Source organism: Colias philodice, chromosome 2, assembly GCF_061535455.1.
Source record: "Colias philodice isolate Cphi_HAF_F1 chromosome 2, ilColPhil1 Martin Lab GWU primary, whole genome shotgun sequence".
Classification (NCBI taxonomy): Eukaryota; Metazoa; Arthropoda; class Insecta; order Lepidoptera; family Pieridae; genus Colias; species Colias philodice.
In genome coordinates this window covers 7,161,692-7,181,482 of record NC_143087.1, presented here as the reverse complement: position 1 = coordinate 7,181,482, position 19,791 = coordinate 7,161,692, and the positions used below count along the sequence as shown (strand labels likewise).

At 33.1% G+C, this 19,791-nt stretch overlaps 3 protein-coding genes and 1 long non-coding RNA gene across 4 annotated transcripts; 3 read left to right on the top strand and 1 right to left on the bottom strand.

Annotated features, from left to right (window-relative positions):
- Window positions 1-576: 576 nt before the first annotated feature.
- Window positions 577-1,812, top strand: LOC149490536 (uncharacterized). Its single transcript, XR_016316895.1, has 3 exons — window positions 577-943; window positions 1,067-1,128; window positions 1,203-1,812. It is a non-coding gene; the product is annotated as an uncharacterized LOC149490536 (long non-coding RNA).
- A 24-nt stretch (window positions 1,813-1,836) lies between these two features.
- On the top strand, window positions 1,837-9,021 carry LOC149490535 (protein big brother-like). The gene is made up of 3 exons (XM_089705668.1): window positions 1,837-3,333; window positions 3,670-3,849; window positions 8,132-9,021. Exons 1-3 carry the CDS (start codon window positions 3,160-3,162, stop codon window positions 8,480-8,482), a joined length of 705 nt encoding a protein of 234 aa, XP_089561794.1. The 5' UTR covers window positions 1,837-3,159; the 3' UTR covers window positions 8,483-9,021.
- Window positions 9,022-16,045: 7,024 nt separating this feature from the next.
- peo (ubiquitin E2 variant domain-containing protein pendolino) lies at window positions 16,046-18,075 on the top strand. Its single transcript, XM_089705655.1, has 5 exons — window positions 16,046-16,309; window positions 16,568-16,632; window positions 16,872-16,972; window positions 17,113-17,300; window positions 17,379-18,075. Exons 1-5 carry the CDS (start codon window positions 16,233-16,235, stop codon window positions 17,626-17,628), a joined length of 681 nt encoding a protein of 226 aa, XP_089561781.1. The 5' UTR covers window positions 16,046-16,232; the 3' UTR covers window positions 17,629-18,075.
- LOC149490533 (UPF0598 protein CG30010) lies at window positions 18,069-18,943 on the bottom strand. The gene is made up of 2 exons (XM_089705646.1): window positions 18,659-18,943; window positions 18,069-18,587 (listed from the first exon to the last, which is right to left on the bottom strand). Exons 1-2 carry the CDS (start codon window positions 18,821-18,823, stop codon window positions 18,069-18,071), a joined length of 684 nt encoding a protein of 227 aa, XP_089561772.1. The 5' UTR covers window positions 18,824-18,943.
- Window positions 18,944-19,791: the final 848 nt, after the last annotated feature.

The following is a 19,791-nucleotide window of genomic DNA, read 5'->3' as shown; positions in this document are numbered from 1 at the left end:
ACGAACTGAATAGAATTATGTAGAATAGGTATAGGTACGTAATTACCTACTTATTTACTTGCCTACATTTTTCAAAATGTTCACTTCTTCATACCTAGTATTTAGACAAGTCAAACACAGTCGTTAGCAAAGAAAAAAGTGGTCCAGACTGGTTAATATTCTAAAAACTAAAAAAATACTTTGTTATTGAAATCACTTATCACAAGCGCACTCTAAACTAGTTACGAGTTAAAACAGTTTAAATTTTAAACAAACTACAAAGTATGAACCTTGTGCTCTTTGCTCCACAAACGGACAAAGGCAAATCAGAAAATGTCGCATTAAAATATTATTATTTATTAGGTATATCATTTCAGTAACGCTTAAGGTGATGAATTAATTTTTCTAACATTTACGGCCCTTTTCAAACCTTCGTAATTTTTATAATATTAAAGTTGTCGTGATGAAAATTCTTGACAAAAAAGTTCAATAGTAACACAATACGTCTACCGTTTTAGAAACATGATTCCATGATATTTTCTCGATAGAAAAAAAATACAAAGTTATCATTGTTATTTTTTTATAATCTCTGGCATCTTAAAAATAACAAACGTAAAGTTACGACTTTTTGGATATTAACTATAAAATATACAACCTATACGTCTACCGATTTAGAATTTTGAAATATGCGATGGTTTTGAAATAAACAAGAAATACTTGAAATTAGCGCGCGACCAGCCAATATAGCGAGAGCCGCCCTGTACCTTCCTACCCCGATCGCTGCACGAGTCATTCCCGCTACGGCCGTCACACGGGGAACTTGTGTCGCTCGCGCAATTGTAAAAAAGGGTGACAACATGATAAGACAAAATGAGACAAATGGGGACAATAAAGAAAATAAGAAGAAGAAACATAAAGGTTGGAGAAAAAAGAATGCTTACAATTGGAACAAATTAATGAAGAAGTTGGTTTTATTTTAAATTTGATGATAATTGTATTATAGACGATGTTTGATATGTACCCCTGTTTTAAGTACATAACGAATGTGTAAGATTTTTTTCATTTATAGCATAGATAATCTTTTCAGAAATCCGGAATCCAGAAGGAAAATAAACCCACTGATTGTTCACAATGTGAACCCACTCCTTCGTAAGTACCTTTATTCAGTCAAAAATGTATGTTATCAACGTTCTACTGGTTTTATCGCATGATTCCATTTTTAGCAAAAAGCAACAAAGTGCAAAGAAATAAAAAATCATGGTGAACTTAGTGGAAGTATGGCGGACGTGATATGGAACAGGAGCTCGTTGGAGTAGTATTATATTTAAAAAAAATACGAAAAAATTTCAAGAATTACATTTCTTAGTAGGTGGTAGATAAGTATGTTGTATAAAGAATTTGATGTTGATATTTATTTCATTTATACTTACTACACCTGTGCGGGAAATTGCTTAGTACTAAAACAGGTTTATATTCATATTTACATAGTAATGTGAGTTTTCATTTCGAATAATTTTGTGTAAGTATATTAAATTGAGTTCCTGGGTGATCTGGAAACACAATTGGGCCCGGAAGATGGCGCTGCAGTCACTCCTCCTAATCACATGAACCGATTTGGATGAATATTTGTGTGCACATTTCATTGTTGTGGGATGATTGGTTGATTCGTTTTCACATTAGCTATTATTATGTATTTTTGTTGTAAACTTAATTTAATGTTTATAATACATTATTATTGGTATAATTAATAAGCCAGTGTTCGTCTCACATTGCTGTACCTGCCTACCTACCCTACCAGGGTCTAACTTTGTTCTGGCTATTTTATTTTGATTATTTGTAATGAATAATTACAATTATATAGAGTGCAAAAAATAAATACATGCGTCAATATATTTTGTGTTTTTTTTTAAACAATTTTTCTATTTAAAAAAATATCATTCCGACCGCGGCTTTGCCCGCTTGGAATTAGGTTATATCGTGAATCCTGTTTTATCCCACAGAAGTGTTCAGTTCGGATAAAAAGTATCCTATGTGTAAATCCAGGCAATTAGCTATATTTTATCAAAATTGGTAATGTAGTCTTGACGTGATTAAGTAACAACTAACAAAAAAATATACAAATTAACATCCAAAGTTTCGCATCAGTTTTACTGTATTAGTGATATCTTCCACTCTTGACTTTGACTGAGAAGAATTAGGGTTTATAACTTCTTTCAGAAATAGTACCTTTCATTTCTGGGCATGATGTAATATCTACGTCAGCATCAAATTCTATCTAAATCAATTCAGTAGTCCGCGTTATTGAGTACCATTTCATTTTTTCAGAGTAACAATATTTTTTGTTATTTTAAAGATTATTTATAACCTGTATTATTTTGTAATAAAGTAAACATTACGAAATGATAATAATTATTAATAATGTCTAAGTAGTTGTTAAAAAGAAGATTATTTGTTTATAAGCAAGAAAATAAAACCAATAAATCAACAATTAAATAAATGTATGACAATATTATAACTGTATGACGACTCCATACATGTTTGTCCCGAGTCGGCCAGCGGCAGCGCGGCGAGTTTGCAAGAATGACTTCGCGCACACCCGCGTTCGCGATAGCGAGCTATTAGACTCCGCCCGCCAAGCAGTGGATTTTTTTTTGTGTATCGTCTTAAACTAAATATCGTATTTCAACGTATCCTGGGATCATGCTCCCCCTATTGAACATAAAAGTATATAGGGTATATTTATCTTCTTACAATGGAACAAAAAGCATGATACAAGTACATAAAACACTCGAAACGTCGAAAGCATAATGCCCATCATTATAAATTCATATGCTTTGTTGCTTACAGTATTTATTTTGAAACATTTCGAGGGGAGAAAACCCTCTTTCCGCTCGAAAGCTCCCGAAATTACGCAAAGAAGGCGTTAGCACTAGCGGGGCGGCAGCGACGCTCCTTACCATTGGCCGCTTGTAACCCCTCCACGGGGAGACCCCGCCTTGATGGAGATTGCCGGGCCCGGTGCGCTTCCTACGACAATCATTCGGTAGTTGGATGTCGATGTGTTAGGTCGTCGTATCGGAAAAACCTATAGTTCTGTGAAGATTGATTCATCGTGCGTATTACGCCAGTGTGATAAGTAATGTGGAGTGTGTTTTTGTGACTTTATTTCAAATTTATGGTATGCACGCAATGAGTGACCCCGCGTCGTTGGCCGGAATGTTACCCTTTGATTCAATTGGACTCTATGAGCAACCGAAACCAAGGTTTATATTCAAGATGCCCCGTGTAGTTCCTGACCAAAAAGCTAAATTTGAATCCGATGATCTCTTTAAAAGACTGAGCAGGGAGAGTGAGGTAAGTTCTTAATATGGCTCTATATTTTTAACATTGAACCTTATCATTTTGTTATTAAACTGAATCATTTCAACAGGAAAACTAGAAAACAATAATGAACATTCAATGTAGGAGTTAACGAATTTCCTTATAAAGATGATTTACTTAATTCCTCTAAACACGTAATAGTCCGATTTAACAGCATACTGCATACATAATAATAATTAATATTTCTTAACAAGAAAGTAGAGCGGCGTCAAATTAGTGATTATAGGTAGATATAACTAAAACTAAAATAGAGTATAAATAAGAATTTTTATTTAACATGTATTTTTATAACGTCCATTTCTTCTATAGGTGAGGTACACTGGTTACCGTGACCGCCCTCCAGAGGAGAGGCAGATGCGTTTCACGAGCGGCTGCCGCGAGGGCCACACTGAAATCGCCTTCACTGCGACCGGCACGAACCTCCAACTGGTGTTTGACCATTCTCCATACAATAATAGAGGATGTGATTTCCAGAAGGAAAATGGCAAAGTAAGTACACATTTTAATAGTGTACAAAGACACAGTGTTAAGATATTCTGCTCTACAATTTTGTTTTATGGCGTTTATCGCATATAGGCGTGATAGTTGTATTCTCGTTTTATCGTAGTTGTTAAGTTACTAACGATGAATGATTTTTTTTCTAATTGACTTCTAAAAGGAGCTTCTCATTTTGAATACTTTTATTTTATTTTTTCACCATCCAAATTATCTTGTCAACCAAATTAGGTGTAACCTACGTTAAAAAGTAATATTATAGTAATATAGGGTGAGATGTATTTAATACTTAGGTATTTAGTTTAAATAAATGTAATTTTATTTTATTCTATAAAATAAATGTATGTTATGACATAGGTAAATAAATATTCGATAATTTTGGTTTTTCCATATCAATGCTTTTTTTTAAATATTAAATTAGAATTAGATTAGTTTTTTTGAATACCTTTTATATTAAACATAATAAATGGGTAGCAAAAATTGTAAGTAAAAAGCAAATCACTCGGTGTTTCTTTAACAACAAAATAAGCATAAAATTTAATTAGCTTACCCGCGCAACTGCGTCTGCTCCTAAAAGTTGAAACTTAAGTTGAAACTAATGTTATAATATATAACCAGCTTTCAAATAAACGAAAAAATCTTTATATAAGTGGACAAAAAGGGACAAAATATAATAAAAAACCTATGGTATATGCCATAAATATAACATTGTATCCAATATAAACAGTGCCAATAATATCGCACGGAGTTCTTTAAAACCAGTAAATAACTCATTGGTACTAATTTTACAAAATGTTTACTAGATTCCTAATTACATACCTACCACATTAAATAAGCATTAAAATCTCATTTTTTCTGGAACTGTACTGAAGTTAATCAATTAATTTTGACGTCAGTTAACAATTTTGCAATGAGCGATATTATTAATCGATATTATTTACTAATTAGTAACTGTACTTCCTGTGACTTTCCGCTTAAACTTAATTACATGTTGTATAATGCACAATGTAAATATTATACCTAGGTTCAGTAAATACATGTAATATAAATATTTTTAAAGTCCGCCCGCCGCCGCTGCCTCATTTACCAACCCATTGTATATTATTCATTATTATATATTTAACTAGCGACCCGCCCCGGCTTCGCACGGGTGCAATGCTGATACTAAATACACTACAGAAAAACTGTGAACGTTGTATATAAAAACATAGCGGCCCGCTTCGGCTTCGCACGGGTATAAAATAGATATAGCCGGGCGGCCGGCCGGCCGGTACCGCCGCAAACGCTACGTCCGGCAATTTTTAAATCTGTAATATCTTCGAAAATATTCACTTAAATCATACGGTGTAAAGGGCCATATAGATCTATATTAAATGAACAATGTATTCAAGGTATTTAATTGGTTAAGGATTAATGCTGTATTGGTTAAAATCGCATCGAAAATTAGCCATTATTTGTCGTAAAAAGTAAATGACAAAAAAAAGTTATTGTGGGTTAGCCATAAGAGATAGACATATACCATCGCGGACTTTTCTGTAGACCTTTTCAATGTGTATAATACTTAGTACATTATTTTGATAAAACTCGTAGGGTTCAGCCTGCGTTTTCAATGTAAGCGGAAAAAATGTATTTTTTTACGACATCACATTAGAAACCTCAAAAATAACAGTACTTCTCCACTATTTAATGGATGTTATTATACATATAAACCTTCCTCTTGAATCACTCTATCTATTAAAAAAAACCGCATCAAAATCCGATGCGTAGTTTCAAAGATTTAAGCGTACAAAGGGACATAGGGACAGGGAAAGCGACTTTGTTTTATACTATGTAGTGAAGTTTCTCGCCAAAATTGGCTACATCACCCACCTGCGAGCACACGACATCGACAGGGTAATGTTGAGTGTTGACCCACCATAGCGACGATACAATATAGCACACGCTGTAGCCGAAATCGGCAAGGAGCGATTATTATTGTATTTAAATAAAGTAATGAATCATTAGGAAATCCCTTCATCAGGGCCAAGCACTTTACCTGTTAAAATCTCTAGGCGCTACATGTAGAGTTAGAAAAAGCATACCTACTCGACTACCTATTACCTATTATTTCTAAGTAAGTATAATAGGTTCATTTGTATGAATATTACGACGTCGTTATACATTTTATAGAATCTATTTATTATAGATAGATACTTATTTTGATTTTATATTTTGAGGCAGAAGAAAAGCGAATCGTAATACCACAGACCGTAATACCCACGCAGGTCATCAGGTACCTAACAGCTACAGCAAAAATGTTATCAAATCTTCCAATATTTTACAAAATTTTAATAATGTAAAATAAGCCTAGAAATAAAATATTCTTCTGACGACTCATATTAATTATGAGTCACATGGAACGTGCGCTTAGATAGACGCCTAGGCTTCACAATATTAATGACCTCATTTCCAACGTTGTTTAGACTCTCGCACGTCATCAACTTACATTACTTCCGGACAGAACATTCATACGAAAATTAAGACATAAATAACATTAGCCTCTCACAAAAAATAAAGCTATAACACCGTATATAAAATGCTGGTCACGCTCTGTACTTAATTCATTTTGAATGAAAGACATCTTTTCTACTCCGTTGATTATTCCGGTTGACTTGATGTATATTGTAAACCGTAAGTGGAGTTCATGTTAATGCATTAATTTTTGAATACTCAACTCATACCTATATTAAAATACGTTTTTAAAATATTGCACGGTTCTTTAATGCATGAACTATCGAATTTGAATTCGAATTCTCTGTATGAACTATCGAATTTTAAAAATAAACTTTTGGAAAGGATTGCTGCCCAAATGCTTAGATTTATAATATATGCAACTCATTCAAATACTGTAAATCCCGTTAATTAAGTAAAATCCATCGATAACGTCGAAGTGCTTGATGATATTTCGAAATGTATACGGGAAAACACTCGAGAGAAACCCAGTTGATGGAAAGTTTTATTGAATTTAGCCCCTTCGTTACGCCGAGGCCACCCGCTGTGGGTCTCTATGCATACTTATATTTATTTACACTTGGTTCATTTAACAGTACACTTCAGTGTGCACGAGCCCTCATCTTTTGAAAAATATTATACATTATATTATTTGGATTTTTTTCATTTCTGGCATCTAATCTATCTACTCTGCGCATTATACATATACATAATAGTTACTTAAATAAAAAATAATACCGTAGATATTTTCAAAATTTATACAAAGAGGTATGAAACTTTATGATACATGATAATAATAAGATATTAAAATAGCATCTATGAACTTTAGAATTCAGTAGTAGTACGAATTTGAGAACTTAGTCTTATTTAGAAAGAGCAAAAAAATTAGAAAACTCTATCTTTTGTAATTCCGGCGAAGGCAAAACAAAATGAAAGGAAAATGGTTGCCTGAAATCGATAATGAAAAGCTCCTGTAGCATTGGAGATGGGGGAGCTCCGCCCGCCCAGCAAACATGGCGGCATTATTTTCCTTCTCCCTCTGTAGGCCCCTCTCAGCGACATCGAATAATTAGATTTTCCTTTTGAGGGGCCTTACAATGCCTTCGAATATTTTTGTAATATATTTAACAAATTCGTTAGATAAAAAGTAATCAATAAATTATTACATTTTAAACAAAATGATATGAAAACCAAAATATAATATTGGGTATTTAATTATAAATGAGTACTTTTTCCAAATATAAAGCGGTTACAGAGGAGGGATGCAAGGCAACTGTATTATGAACGTGCCATACGGTGAACGTAGATCTTGAAAAGCAAACCTGTTATTAGTAAAATTACTGTGTCAGAAAATAGAGCCCAAAAATTAAATACTTACGTGTTACAAAGAGCGGATGCCGGAACAAACAGGCACGCGATGCCCAACTGCAATGCGCCTGCCTTCTGTCGTTTATGTCTGTACTATGTACTGAAATAAAATACCTATACAAAAATACGAAATGTTATAACTATGGTCAGGGTCTATTGTGTGTTTTAAAGTGATGAAATAGGAACAGATTGCATAATAAGATATCTAAATATGTTATTCTTTATCACATCTGCTTAGAATAATGTCCCATAATTTGAGGCAAAAACGCTAAGAGAAAAAGCTCCAAAACATTTCTTCCATGATTAATGCGTTCTCAGTTTTGCTTCACCACCTACATCGAAATTTTTTGCTCCCTTTTTTAATTCGAAGAATTTAGATTTGTTTCACCATAGTAACCTTTCTTTTTTTCCTTAATAGGCGCACATTGTGTCCCGGTTCATAATGAATGGGGTCTGCGTAAGATGGCGCGGATGGATCGATTTGGAACGGCTCGACGGCGCTGGGTGCCTCGAACTCGACGAAGAACGGGCCGCGATTGAAGATGCGGCGTTGCGTGATCAGATCGAGCGCTACAACCAACGTCTTCGTGACTTTGAAGACAAACAGCGGGCTTATCGGGAGCATGGGGAAGAGATGCGAGCTCACTCACAAGTACACGTGCAACGGTGCCATCCAGGTCGCCAGCCGCCGCACGCCACGCACCCTGCTCATCCGCATCCAACACACCCGGTTCACATTAAACATTCACAAGGAGCGCTCATATCCTAAGAAATGAAATCTCAAGAAATATTTTATGCGCTAACCGAAACGCTCAATACATTTTTGAATCTCATGTAGAAAAACTGTATAGACCTATTTCCTAATTAAGCCAATGAATATAACCAAATCCATAGTTTTATGAATAGGTACTAATCATTATCAGTATTTTCAATGAGCAACTTATTGCAATCGTCGATGTATGTATGTATTTTAATTTTAAGAAAATATAGGTAGATAATGCAAAATGGATTTATAATTGTTTCTGTAACAAGTTTTTTGATTTTTTTTTCAATTACATAACTTACTTCCTACCATGTTTTAGCATTATCAATATTTGTAATTTCATAATAACAGATATTATTGGTATGGTCATCTTACCAAAACAGATTCGATCCTATTTAAGTTCTAAAATATTTTTTTGAATTTATGAAATAATATTACGTTAATTAATTTAGTTGAATGACATGTTATTTAATTTTAAGATTATTGTTTATATATTATGTCAAATGTGATATCAATGTGAATAAATGTATACAATTGAAATCTTATTTCTATTCTTGTGTTTTATTTCCCACGTATGCAAATACTTACAGTTACATCTTCTTATATATAAAAATGAATCGCAAAATGTGTTGGTAAGCGCATAACTCGAGAACGGCTGAACCGATTTCGATAATTCTTTTTTTATTATATTCCTTGAAGTACGAGGATGGTTTTTACGTAGAGAAAACGTAAATATGTACCACGGGCGAAGCCGGGGCGGACCGCTAGTATCCATATAAAAGCGTTGAATTCAAATAATATTCACTGATTAAAACCTATAACCATCCAACCTTTTTATTCATAAAGTTGTAGAGAAAATAAGGCCGTGTAATTTTTTTTAATTAGTCTAGCTTTTAACGGTCATTAACTTTGATGTTACCAAATTAGCAAAGTGTTAAAAACGTCAAATCCCACCAAAAATATTTTCATGTAAAATGTCGCCAATACGCGACTGCAAGTAGCAAGAAGGGCGCTCTAAAAAGTTATCAGATCTCATGTAGAGCCACGCGTCTATACTTATAAGTTATAACGTCTCTAGTTAAAACGTGTAGGTATACTCTACTAGTCTTAACTTAAAATCTTCACCTTAGTTTAAATATGTGATGTTATGTCGTTACGATACTACCAAAAGTACTTAGATGCATAAATCCTTCACCTCCTGAAAGTCACAAATCGGCCTTATAACGTCTCTAGTTAAAACGTGTAGGTATACTACTCTACTAGTCTTAACTTAAAATCTTCACCTTAAATAAAATATGCGATTTTAATTATGGTGTAGAGTTTCTATAAACAGTTGAAGATAAAATGGTGCTAGAAGTTAAAAAGTATTGTGAATGATTCCACTACGATTAATGATTTTTAAGAAACAACATTTTCATCATTTTGATTGCGAAATCTTCAAAATATGCGTCGCCCGCAGCTTCGCCCGCGTAGAAAAAGGAAAACCGTTTCATATTCACATGTGCAGTTCCCGTTCCCGTAGGATTTTCGGCGATTTTTAATCCAAGGTATATGTGTGTGCCAAATTTCATGAAAATCGGTTCAGCAGTTTTTGCTTGAAGGAGTAACAAATAAACATACAAACATTCGCATTTATAATATAAGCAGGATTTTTTTTATCTGCTATTATTACCATCACTACTGCTTAAATCGGTGATACAATACTGTGATTTCTCCGGTATAGGTATATGCCTCTACAGCGGGATTTAAATAAGCTGATGATGATTATGATGTGCCTCGTGAATGTTATATGGTTAATTTTCAAGAATACTGGTCAGGACAGGAATTACTGTGATTTGTAGATGAATTGTAGTAGGTATAAAATAATGCTTATCTAAAGTAAAATAATAAATAAAATAAAAAAAAAACATTTATTTGACTCTCCCACAAGGGTTAAAAATTTGACAATGAATGAATAATACACATAATATATTATGCAACCTTATGTGAGCTGGTGCCCGAAGTGAGTTCTGTAGAACCTGTGGTACGGGTCACCAGGCCCCACTTAGTATATCCAAAATACAATGTAGCAGTCGTATGGATCGAATCTGCAGCAAGCTTGTTGCAAAGTCAGGGTAATCATGGGCATTTTAAAATTTTGGTTTAGGTAGCCTAGCTACTAGTTGTTATTCTGTGGTTTAGGGAATCTTTAAAGATAATTAACACATATAAATAGGTTACACATAAATCAAAATACTTAGGAGCTTAACTACACTTAAGTACTTTTAATTCAATTCGACATAGTTTGAACCATGAGCAAGATAATTAGGCATAAATGGTGAGTAGGTATTATGTAAGGTCAATTTTATCTATTTAAATAAGAAGGTTGCTGTAAGGCATTCGACACATGTTACTATATTAGCCAGGTAATAGCGATTATTGTAGCTGCACACGCCGTGCACCTGTGTCCTAAACATCGAACCAATCGACCCTCCCATGACATACACCCTCCTTCGATATAACTAATTTGGAACGGAAATGTTCACGTCCAAATTATTAAATGAGTTTAATTGCTGTTTAACAATGTTTCTTTTATATTTGTGAAAATGCCTATAATTAACATAATAAGTTAGGCTTACAAAAAAAGGGAATTCATGCAATACTCGTATATAATAATTATTATATCTATCGAGTACTTATGTGTAATGTGATTTTATTTTAAGAAAAGCACTTCCGGTCTAACTAAATGTAGGCAGATACGATACGTAGCTATACCGAAATACCATATTGATCACGCTCTAAAGCTTTCAACATTGTATTTTGGCCATATTCATATTATAATCTTCTAAGAATAGTGATAAAAAATCAAAATATTTTATCAAAGACATTTGGAAAAAAACCTGATGCATAAAAGTTTACGCGGAACTGAGCTTTACATATCTATTACAAAGTTAGATGGTATCTTACTTTTATTGTGACGCACAACACCTTCCCGGTCAAACTTGAGCAGGTAGGTACCTTTCCTGTATCGGACATCAGTTAAGATCGATCATGGCAAAAAACTGGCCGGTAAAAGGCAATAATCAGGGAACGCTATCCTGAGCCTACTACACAATGAACCCGTGATTTATCAGTACATTCTTTTTGTGCAAAAAGCGCAGGTCAGTGTTAAAGCGAAGCACCAAAAGGCCATTTCGTGTAATCCGCGTATAAAACGCGTGGGAACGATACAACTTGTTCACCCGATCATGTCAAGATTCAAGAATCTAAAGTTACTTGCACAATCCGTCTTCCGTTTAGTCGCTTGGTTATTTTTTATAGCTGTATTATAATATATACATGCCATGAAAATATTACACCTACATCTTATTTTAATTATTATAGTTAAGTTGCATGATAGATAGTCTATAAACTGTACTTATTGATAACGGATAACCACCATAAATGCTTAAAACATACTTAATTGGAGTTTAAATTGCAGCTTAAACTTATTAAGTCATTTAAAGGGTTTCACTTTCGACTGATATCTGAGACGAACTCAACCAGTCTCGTATCATGCATGAGTGACATTCTCTAGTAAACTTGTAATACGCATTATGTTGGCTTCACTTCTCAGTTCCCATAAAAAATACGTTTTTCTTTTTGATATTAATACAACCTCGTGATTATTTATTGAATGAAGCTCTTAAATAAAAAAAATGCTGACTAGATACTATTTTAAACGTCATCTCAATTGACTGCAACATGACTGCAAGCCTTATATTGTGTCTAATACCCTATTGTGTCTAAGGCTTGGTCTAAGGTAATAGTTAATTTTCACCCAATATGTAAAAAAATAAATGAATCAAATTTAAACGATAAATAAAATTAACATTTAATAATCCTATTAAATGTGCATGTGCTACATTCAATTTGGTGATTGCAGGCTTGCAAAGGATCAAACAGCATTCAGATTTCAGGATATTGATATAGAGCAAGTTGAATATATTTAACGTTTACGTTCGAATTTATTATAACATTTAGCTAAGACCCTAGGTATGTATAATATGATGTGGTCAATAATATAGAATATATAATAATTCAAATTAACAAGACACACAGGACGTAGGACTATAACAGTACACAGATAACCTACACTAACAGACATTATATTTTTAATTATCTCTACTAATTCCACCATCAATGTATTTTCTCGTACTTTCGTATCAGTTCACTTTGAGGTTTAGGTGTTTACATGGTATATATCTATATTTAAGTATTTATATTTATTAATTGTCTGTATGTGTTATTAATCAAAATTCACATTCAAAAATAAATTATTGTATGCGCACACATAATGTCTGCATTGTGATATGCAGATGTTTTTTTGCCGGACTAACCTTTATTATAAAATATTCAAAGGCAAAAAAGCATTTATTCTATTTACAAGACAAGTAGATAGTGAATACTCATCATGTGACAGGCAACATCTTACTGCATAATCATCCGGGATAAAATAACAGAATTGTTTACTTCAAACGACAAGTAATGAGGAAAATAAACTCTAAATAAAACTGTTTGTTTATCCTGGCTCGAATTACTAAACTGCAGAGCATACATCAAATGATGAAGTTTTATTACGGAGCCGTTTAACTAGCGAGCGGCACTTTAAAGCGGGTAGCGCCATCTCGTCCATATGTTTCCTCGAATTAACGTCTGTTTTCTTCGAAGAAAGCTGCCGTCGTTAAATATGTAGATTACTACATTAAACGTTATTAACTACTTGTTCGTAATAAAAATAACGTTTATAGCCAGATGCAAGATTATTAGTATGCAGTCAGGAGTCAGGACATCATTATGACTCATGGCGGATATGTATTGTTCACATCACGGATATCTATATGATAGAAACGTTGCATAATATATGGTCACAAAATATTAATGCTATCTTTTATGCATAACGAACTTCACAAACTTAGTTCAAAATTCAAAAAATATGTTTATTTTTTCGCCTCGCAGGCATGCAATATTGGTCTAATTATGATCATCTTTCGCAAAACGTGAGATAATATGCGTAAAATATTTTATTATTGAGCACACAAGGGCTAATATTATACCTACCTACAAAATCGCAGGGAATTATGACCTCTTATTTCCAGACAGATTACGCCGTGAATTGAACTGACTGGCAAATTCATATTATGGTATTCAAATGCTTTTTTTTTTAATTCATGCTTTTTTGCTCCACAGAGTAATATATAAATGCGCTATACCGTATTGCAAAGACGAAACTAAAATGTAAACAACTGTATTTCGTGACATCTAGATACAAATGGTATCTAAGTATATTATGTAAGTATAGTTTAGAAGTTTTTCGAAAAGAAAAATTGAATAAGTTTCAAAATTGCATGCCGCTGACTATAGCATTGCGGCTATACAATATAGCCTTTATATTACAGTTTTTAAATGGTTTTTAATTATTTTTTTACTACATACCTACTTTATGTTAATTTTGTTTTCATACTAGGTCCAATCAGGCAACGCTGAGGCAAATTAACTATGTAGTAAGTACGAAATTAAATTACAATATAAGGAATTAAATAATCTCGCACAGTACAAAAAGTTTCACCGTTAATCTACAGCCACGTGCGCTATAATCTCCACTAATTGAGGGCACACGTAATCTAATCCTGGGATCATCAGGTGATCTCAATAATTCCAATCCCCTGATAGCAAAAGGGGAATAAATAAGTGAAAAGGACTTATGGGACGATTCATAATTTTAGTGTAGGTAGATACATATTATAAGTAGTTACCTACACTTGAGAAATAAATTTCTTTAAATTGGGAACCTAGAACATTTTATGCATTTCATCTCATTTCGTCTTCTGTTTGTTATCCCAAATAAAAAAAAAATAATAATTATAAAATTTACCAATTTTTTGAAAAAAGATAGTCATCCTCAATTCGATCGATATAATGCTGGCCATACACCATACTTCCTATCGTCCATTCGGCATGACGCTACCGATTGTATCAGTTAGAACTGACCATGTGTGGGAGTGGATTGGCATTATTTGGCATGATAGTTATAGTCCGGGATACATCGCCCATTTTTGCAAGTGATTACTATCAAGCTAATTTTTCGTGAGTAGCTTTATTTTGATGAGATGCCCAATAATTTCATGTTCAAAACTCTCGATTGTGGTAGCTACCAGAGGAAACAAGGATAAAATATTTTGATTTGATGGTTCTCAAATATTAATTACTAACTGAATGTTTTTTTTTGTTCAATCTCAAGATAATTATCTAAATTATTCGAAAAAATATTTATCCTACAAAATCTATGGTTTGATCAAAGAGTCCCCCTTTCCAATGTGTATCGATAACGAAGTCATCATAAATGATTACTAACCAGCTGATTTTTTTATTTTCACTTATTTAATACTTATATAATTCAACAGACATATTGTCCTACAAATTGCGTAGTAAATATTTGAGAACCGTCAAATCAAAAATTTTCATCCTTGTTACCTCTGTAAGCTACCACAATCGAGAGTTTCGTACATGAAATTATTGGGCATCTCATCAAAATAAAGCTACTCACGAAAAATTAGCTTGATAGTAATCACTTGCAAAAATGGGCGATGTATCCCGGACTATTATACTTGACGGAACAATCGAATTTCAATTCTTTTGGCTTGATCGTGGCGATTGGATCATGTCGATTGGACCGTGTATGGCGGTATGCGATCGTCACGTCAGTCTGGTCAAGATTTTTCGTCCAAGCTGAAGCATAGGCGCTTCGCTCGCTTGGTCGATAAATATGAAAGTACATATACCTATATATGGATGTTTAAATGTCAACGGTTACGGATTTGGATAAAATTTGTTTGGGAGATAGATGAAGTATGTACCAGATTACTTAACACATTGGGTACTTCTCATTAAATAGGTATATATATAACAACAATCTTCCCGGCATATAATCCTTTTTTTTGTTTCATTTTTACGAATAAAACGCCCAAAACGGCTAAAACATCGTCGTCTGTCACCGGTGACGCCATGGCTTCAACTGAACGTTGCTGCCGATTGGACAATTCAAACGTTGTGTGTGTGGTCTCTATGGACAAACTGCAGATTGGATCAAGCTGCAGCGTCATGCCGATTGGACGATAGAAAGTATGGTGTATGGCCAGCATAATAAGTATCTTTTGGCGTGATGGCTACACCTTATTGGGTAGACCCAAATTGGGTCACGTATAGCTTCTTTCTTATTTAAATAAATAAATAAAACACTTAAAGAAAAGTTGCGCGTGTGTAATAATTGGTATTACGTATTATTTAGCATGTACGTAGCCGTGGTAGGCACGCCGTGGTAGGCACTCCGCGGCATAAGGGGTAGGGCACGCGTGCCATACTATTTACTTTAACGCCATCTATGGGTTTCCTGCATGAAATAAAAATGTACAATTACCTTAAATTTCTAATGAACACTGATCTTTACTCATAAGATGCTTTAGTTAAATCCAATACAAAATTTTTTATAATATTATTTTCATCCCAAAAAATTATATTATTTTATATACGCTGTCTGAGTGGACCTTTATCAGTGTCAACTGTCAAAATTAGGCCTCGATGACGTTTCACGTTGCTATGTATTATATTTTGTAGTGTTCAAAAATAAATTAATAATTTGCGACATATTAATTAAATATTTATATTTGTTATGGAACGTGGTTGAAAAATAAAACAGTATTTAATTTTACTTCATTTCAATTCAGAAAAATTTACGCTCATGAATGAGAAAGAACAAGAAAACATGAAGGAACTTTATTCAATTTTCCGACAAGAATATATTATTATGGCTGAATAGTAAGATAATATTCTCTTTAAAAGCATGCAGTATGATTTAGGGGCGAATATAAGCAATCCATAACAGTGTAGCACTTTCTGGAGAAGAGACCTTGTATCCTATGTCTGAGAGCAATGAGAGTGAATGTTTGCCAACTATGTCATGTAAATAAACAAAAAGTATCTTTGGGCTACTAAGCCATACTGCATGATTCTAAGGTTTTATGAGTCCTGTAAATTCAATTATCACATGTTTATATTTCTTATTAATACTTTCAGTCGAATGCTACAAACGGAAAACTTAGAAGGGATTTATGTAATACCATCATATGAAAATTCATTTGGTAAGATTTTTGAACTAAATATAGTAATCAAATTTCTTATCAAAAAACTTTGGAAAAATCTGCTGTAGAATACTAATCTATAAATTACATAACATAGAAATACCTGGCCACATCAATATTTGAAACTACAAAATGAGTGTGTGTACACGCATTAATTACAATAATTCAGTGCCAATCAAATATTTTTATCAAACTTGCGTTTGAAGTAAATAGACACCTTGAACTTATTTTTGTTTCAGAATGGTTTGGAGTTATTTTCGTAAGAACAGGCATATACAATGGTGGAGTATTCCGATTTACCTTAATATTACCTGAGAAATTTCCTGATGATAGAGTTCCTGTAAGTGTTATTTATTTATAATAATTATATTAATGATATATCATAATATGATAAAATTAAATTTAAAAATATTTTGACTTATTATTTCATGAAGAGTTTACATCATTATAAAATCCTTAAACTATTAAACTTTTTTCCAGACACTAGCATTCACTTCACAATTGTACCATCCAGCAGTTGATGCAAATACTGGTGAACTTAACCTCAATGAAGTTTTCCCGCACTGGGATAAGAAACAAAATCATATTTGGCAAATACTAAAATATTTACACTATATATTCTCAAACATGAACATAAAATCACCAGCAAATAATGACGCCTCTATGATGTTAGTAATTAATCATAATAATATTTTTTTGTGTTCAATGGGTATAACAGACATATTTTAATTATCCTCATTTTTCAGGTTTAAAACAAATAAAAAGATGTTTATAGAAAAGGCCAAGGAGTGTGTTTCATTAAGTGCTGAACATTTATATGATGATCCTCCTACAGAAGACAAGCATTACATAACATTTAAACCATATGACCCCAAAATACATGACGCTGCAAGAAATAAAATGCTGAAACCGAGAGAAACTGATGAGACTTCACACGGGATTTCTTGGGTTCAAACTGGAACATATCAGTCTTTTTCTAAAGAAGAAACTTCATGATTCACTTAAAAAAATATATGCAAATTAATCAATAGCCATATTAAAACCCTGTGATAACAAAGTATAAACAAAATGCTGATAAAAGCACAATAATAATATATTTAAAAATTTTCATTTTAAAACATTTATTTCAATATATTATTTTCTTATTTTAAAGTTTGACTAAGTTATACATTCATTAACTAATATTATATACATAGTATCTAAGATATTATAACATTATAAAAATAAAAAGTATTATTTTAACAAGTAGCCTTGCAAGAAAGATACACAATGATATCTAAAAAAACAATACACAAGTGATAATCCATTTTTTAAATTAATCAGATAAAAGGCACAATTATTTTTTTACACCTTGATCACAATTTACTTTGGCATTGTATTTACACTTGTTTCTATGTAATTCTGTTATAATGTAAGTATATAAATTAAAAACTATATTAATCAGGCACTGTTCTTATTTTCAATTTGTACTGTTTCACCTTATCTTTAAACCAAAATTGATCTAATTCATAGGTATTATCACCCCATTTGAAGTGTGTTGGTGGACATGAATCTCCTTTTGCAAATGTAAAGTTTTTACTTAATTCAATTGCTAGTTTTGACCGTATTAAACCAACTCCACCATATTTTTCATCAGCTGGATGATAGACCCTTCCAGTCTCTGGGAGCATATAGATTTTCTCAGGCATAAATTTAAACATCATGGATTCACCCACATATGCATAAGTCAAGAATTCCATTTTGGGAGACTCCTTAGATACAATATGTGTAAAAACAATTGGAACATCATCACATCTAATGTAATTTCTTTCTCTTCCACACAGTGATATGTAAGGAAATTCATCCTCATATTTACCCGTATTGTTTAAACGAAGCCTTTTGAAGAAGAATTCTAAAAATTTCTTTTCTTTAAAACAAGAAGTAAAATTCTTCATTTTTGAATCATCTAAAAATAACTAAAAAAAAGGAGACAATCATTTTAATGGTTCCAAATACATTGATATTCAACTGAATTAGAAATACTTACCATACCTTGATGGTCTATGTAGTAAAAATATTCTCTAATTTTTGGCTCGGGTTCTTGCCCTTGAACATATTTTAATGACCTTATTTGAGACAGTAAATATTTTAAGTTACTTGTTCGTAACTTATTAACGTTCAGCGTTCTACCAATCATATTTCTATAGAACATTATAAAAAAATATTTAATAATCGCGAGAAGTAAACGTTGGAGGGTTGGAGTGTATACAATATGGAAATTCTCATATTATATATACAAAGTACTCTGATGGAAATCACAGATGGAAATGCCAAATGGCCAAATGGAATAAAAATAAATAGGTACCTATTACAGTGATTGACACTTGAAACTTTGACAATTATTGACAAACACTTTTTTTTGTTAGGCAATGAGACAGAACTGTGGACTGAACTATTTGATAGTGCTAATCTGTGGTGTAAAGGTCCGACAGCACTAGGGATAACCATGGGGTAACTAGGCGACGCGACACAGTGAAGTTTGAGTAACGTCACGGTCACGGAGCAAGTAGAGGCACGTTTGAGGTGTAGCAATTTGTGCAATACACGCGCTTTAAACTAATGTAAAGGCTTTGTCAGACAGGACGCGTATTTTAGCGCTGCGTAGTAGCGTTATTCGTTATAGCGTCCTGTTTTGACGTCGCGCGAGGCTTCGTCAAACAGAACCATCCCTCCCCTGAGTATATAATATGTTCTGTGAACAGAACGCTTTAGCGCGCTGACTCGACGACACCGCGCCGCCATTTCGCCATTCGCCAAAGCGTAGTTCAGATCGTGCTGTAATAACACAACGCCCAACAAATAGAAGATCAACGACTGCAGCATTCGAAACTCGTGAACAATTTGTGTCTTATTTTAATCAATAACTTTTTTACTTACCAGTTTCATTAATTTCTTCTCCGATTTGTGCCCACAATTTTGCCTTCATTGATAATTATATCATATGAACTATCCTTCGTATTATATAAGCATGGATATTTTCTAACCAATTCTATCAAATTTTCGGTCATTATGCAGTATTTTATTATTATTTTACGCCTATTAACTACGACGCTAAGATAATTTGTAAAAAAATACAACACCCGACGTTAAAGCGTCCTAACGCCGCGACAGAGCGTTACG

What these genes read in the sequence shown, in the direction of transcription:
- LOC149490535 (XM_089705668.1), top strand. Translation starts at nt 3,160, where the DNA reads ATGCACGCAATGAGTGACCCCGCGTCGTTGGCCGGAATGTTACCCTTT. An exon ending in GACTGAGCAGGGAGAGTGAG is followed by an intron (nt 3,334 to 3,669) that starts GTAAGTTCTTAA and finishes TTTCTTCTATAG; the next exon opens with GTGAGGTACACTGGTTACCG. An exon ending in TCCAGAAGGAAAATGGCAAA is followed by an intron (nt 3,850 to 8,131) that starts GTAAGTACACAT and finishes TTTCCTTAATAG; the next exon opens with GCGCACATTGTGTCCCGGTT.
- peo (XM_089705655.1), top strand. Translation starts at nt 16,233, where the DNA reads ATGAATGAGAAAGAACAAGAAAACATGAAGGAACTTTATTCAATTTTC. An exon ending in TATATTATTATGGCTGAATA is followed by an intron (nt 16,310 to 16,567) that starts GTAAGATAATAT and finishes TAATACTTTCAG; the next exon opens with TCGAATGCTACAAACGGAAA. An exon ending in TTCCTGATGATAGAGTTCCT is followed by an intron (nt 16,973 to 17,112) that starts GTAAGTGTTATT and finishes ACTTTTTTCCAG; the next exon opens with ACACTAGCATTCACTTCACA.
- LOC149490533 (XM_089705646.1), bottom strand. Translation starts at nt 18,823, where the DNA reads ATGTTCTATAGAAATATGATTGGTAGAACGCTGAACGTTAATAAGTTA. An exon ending in ACATAGACCATCAAGGTATG is followed by an intron (nt 18,588 to 18,658) that starts GTAAGTATTTCT and finishes CCTTTTTTTTAG; the next exon opens with TTATTTTTAGATGATTCAAA.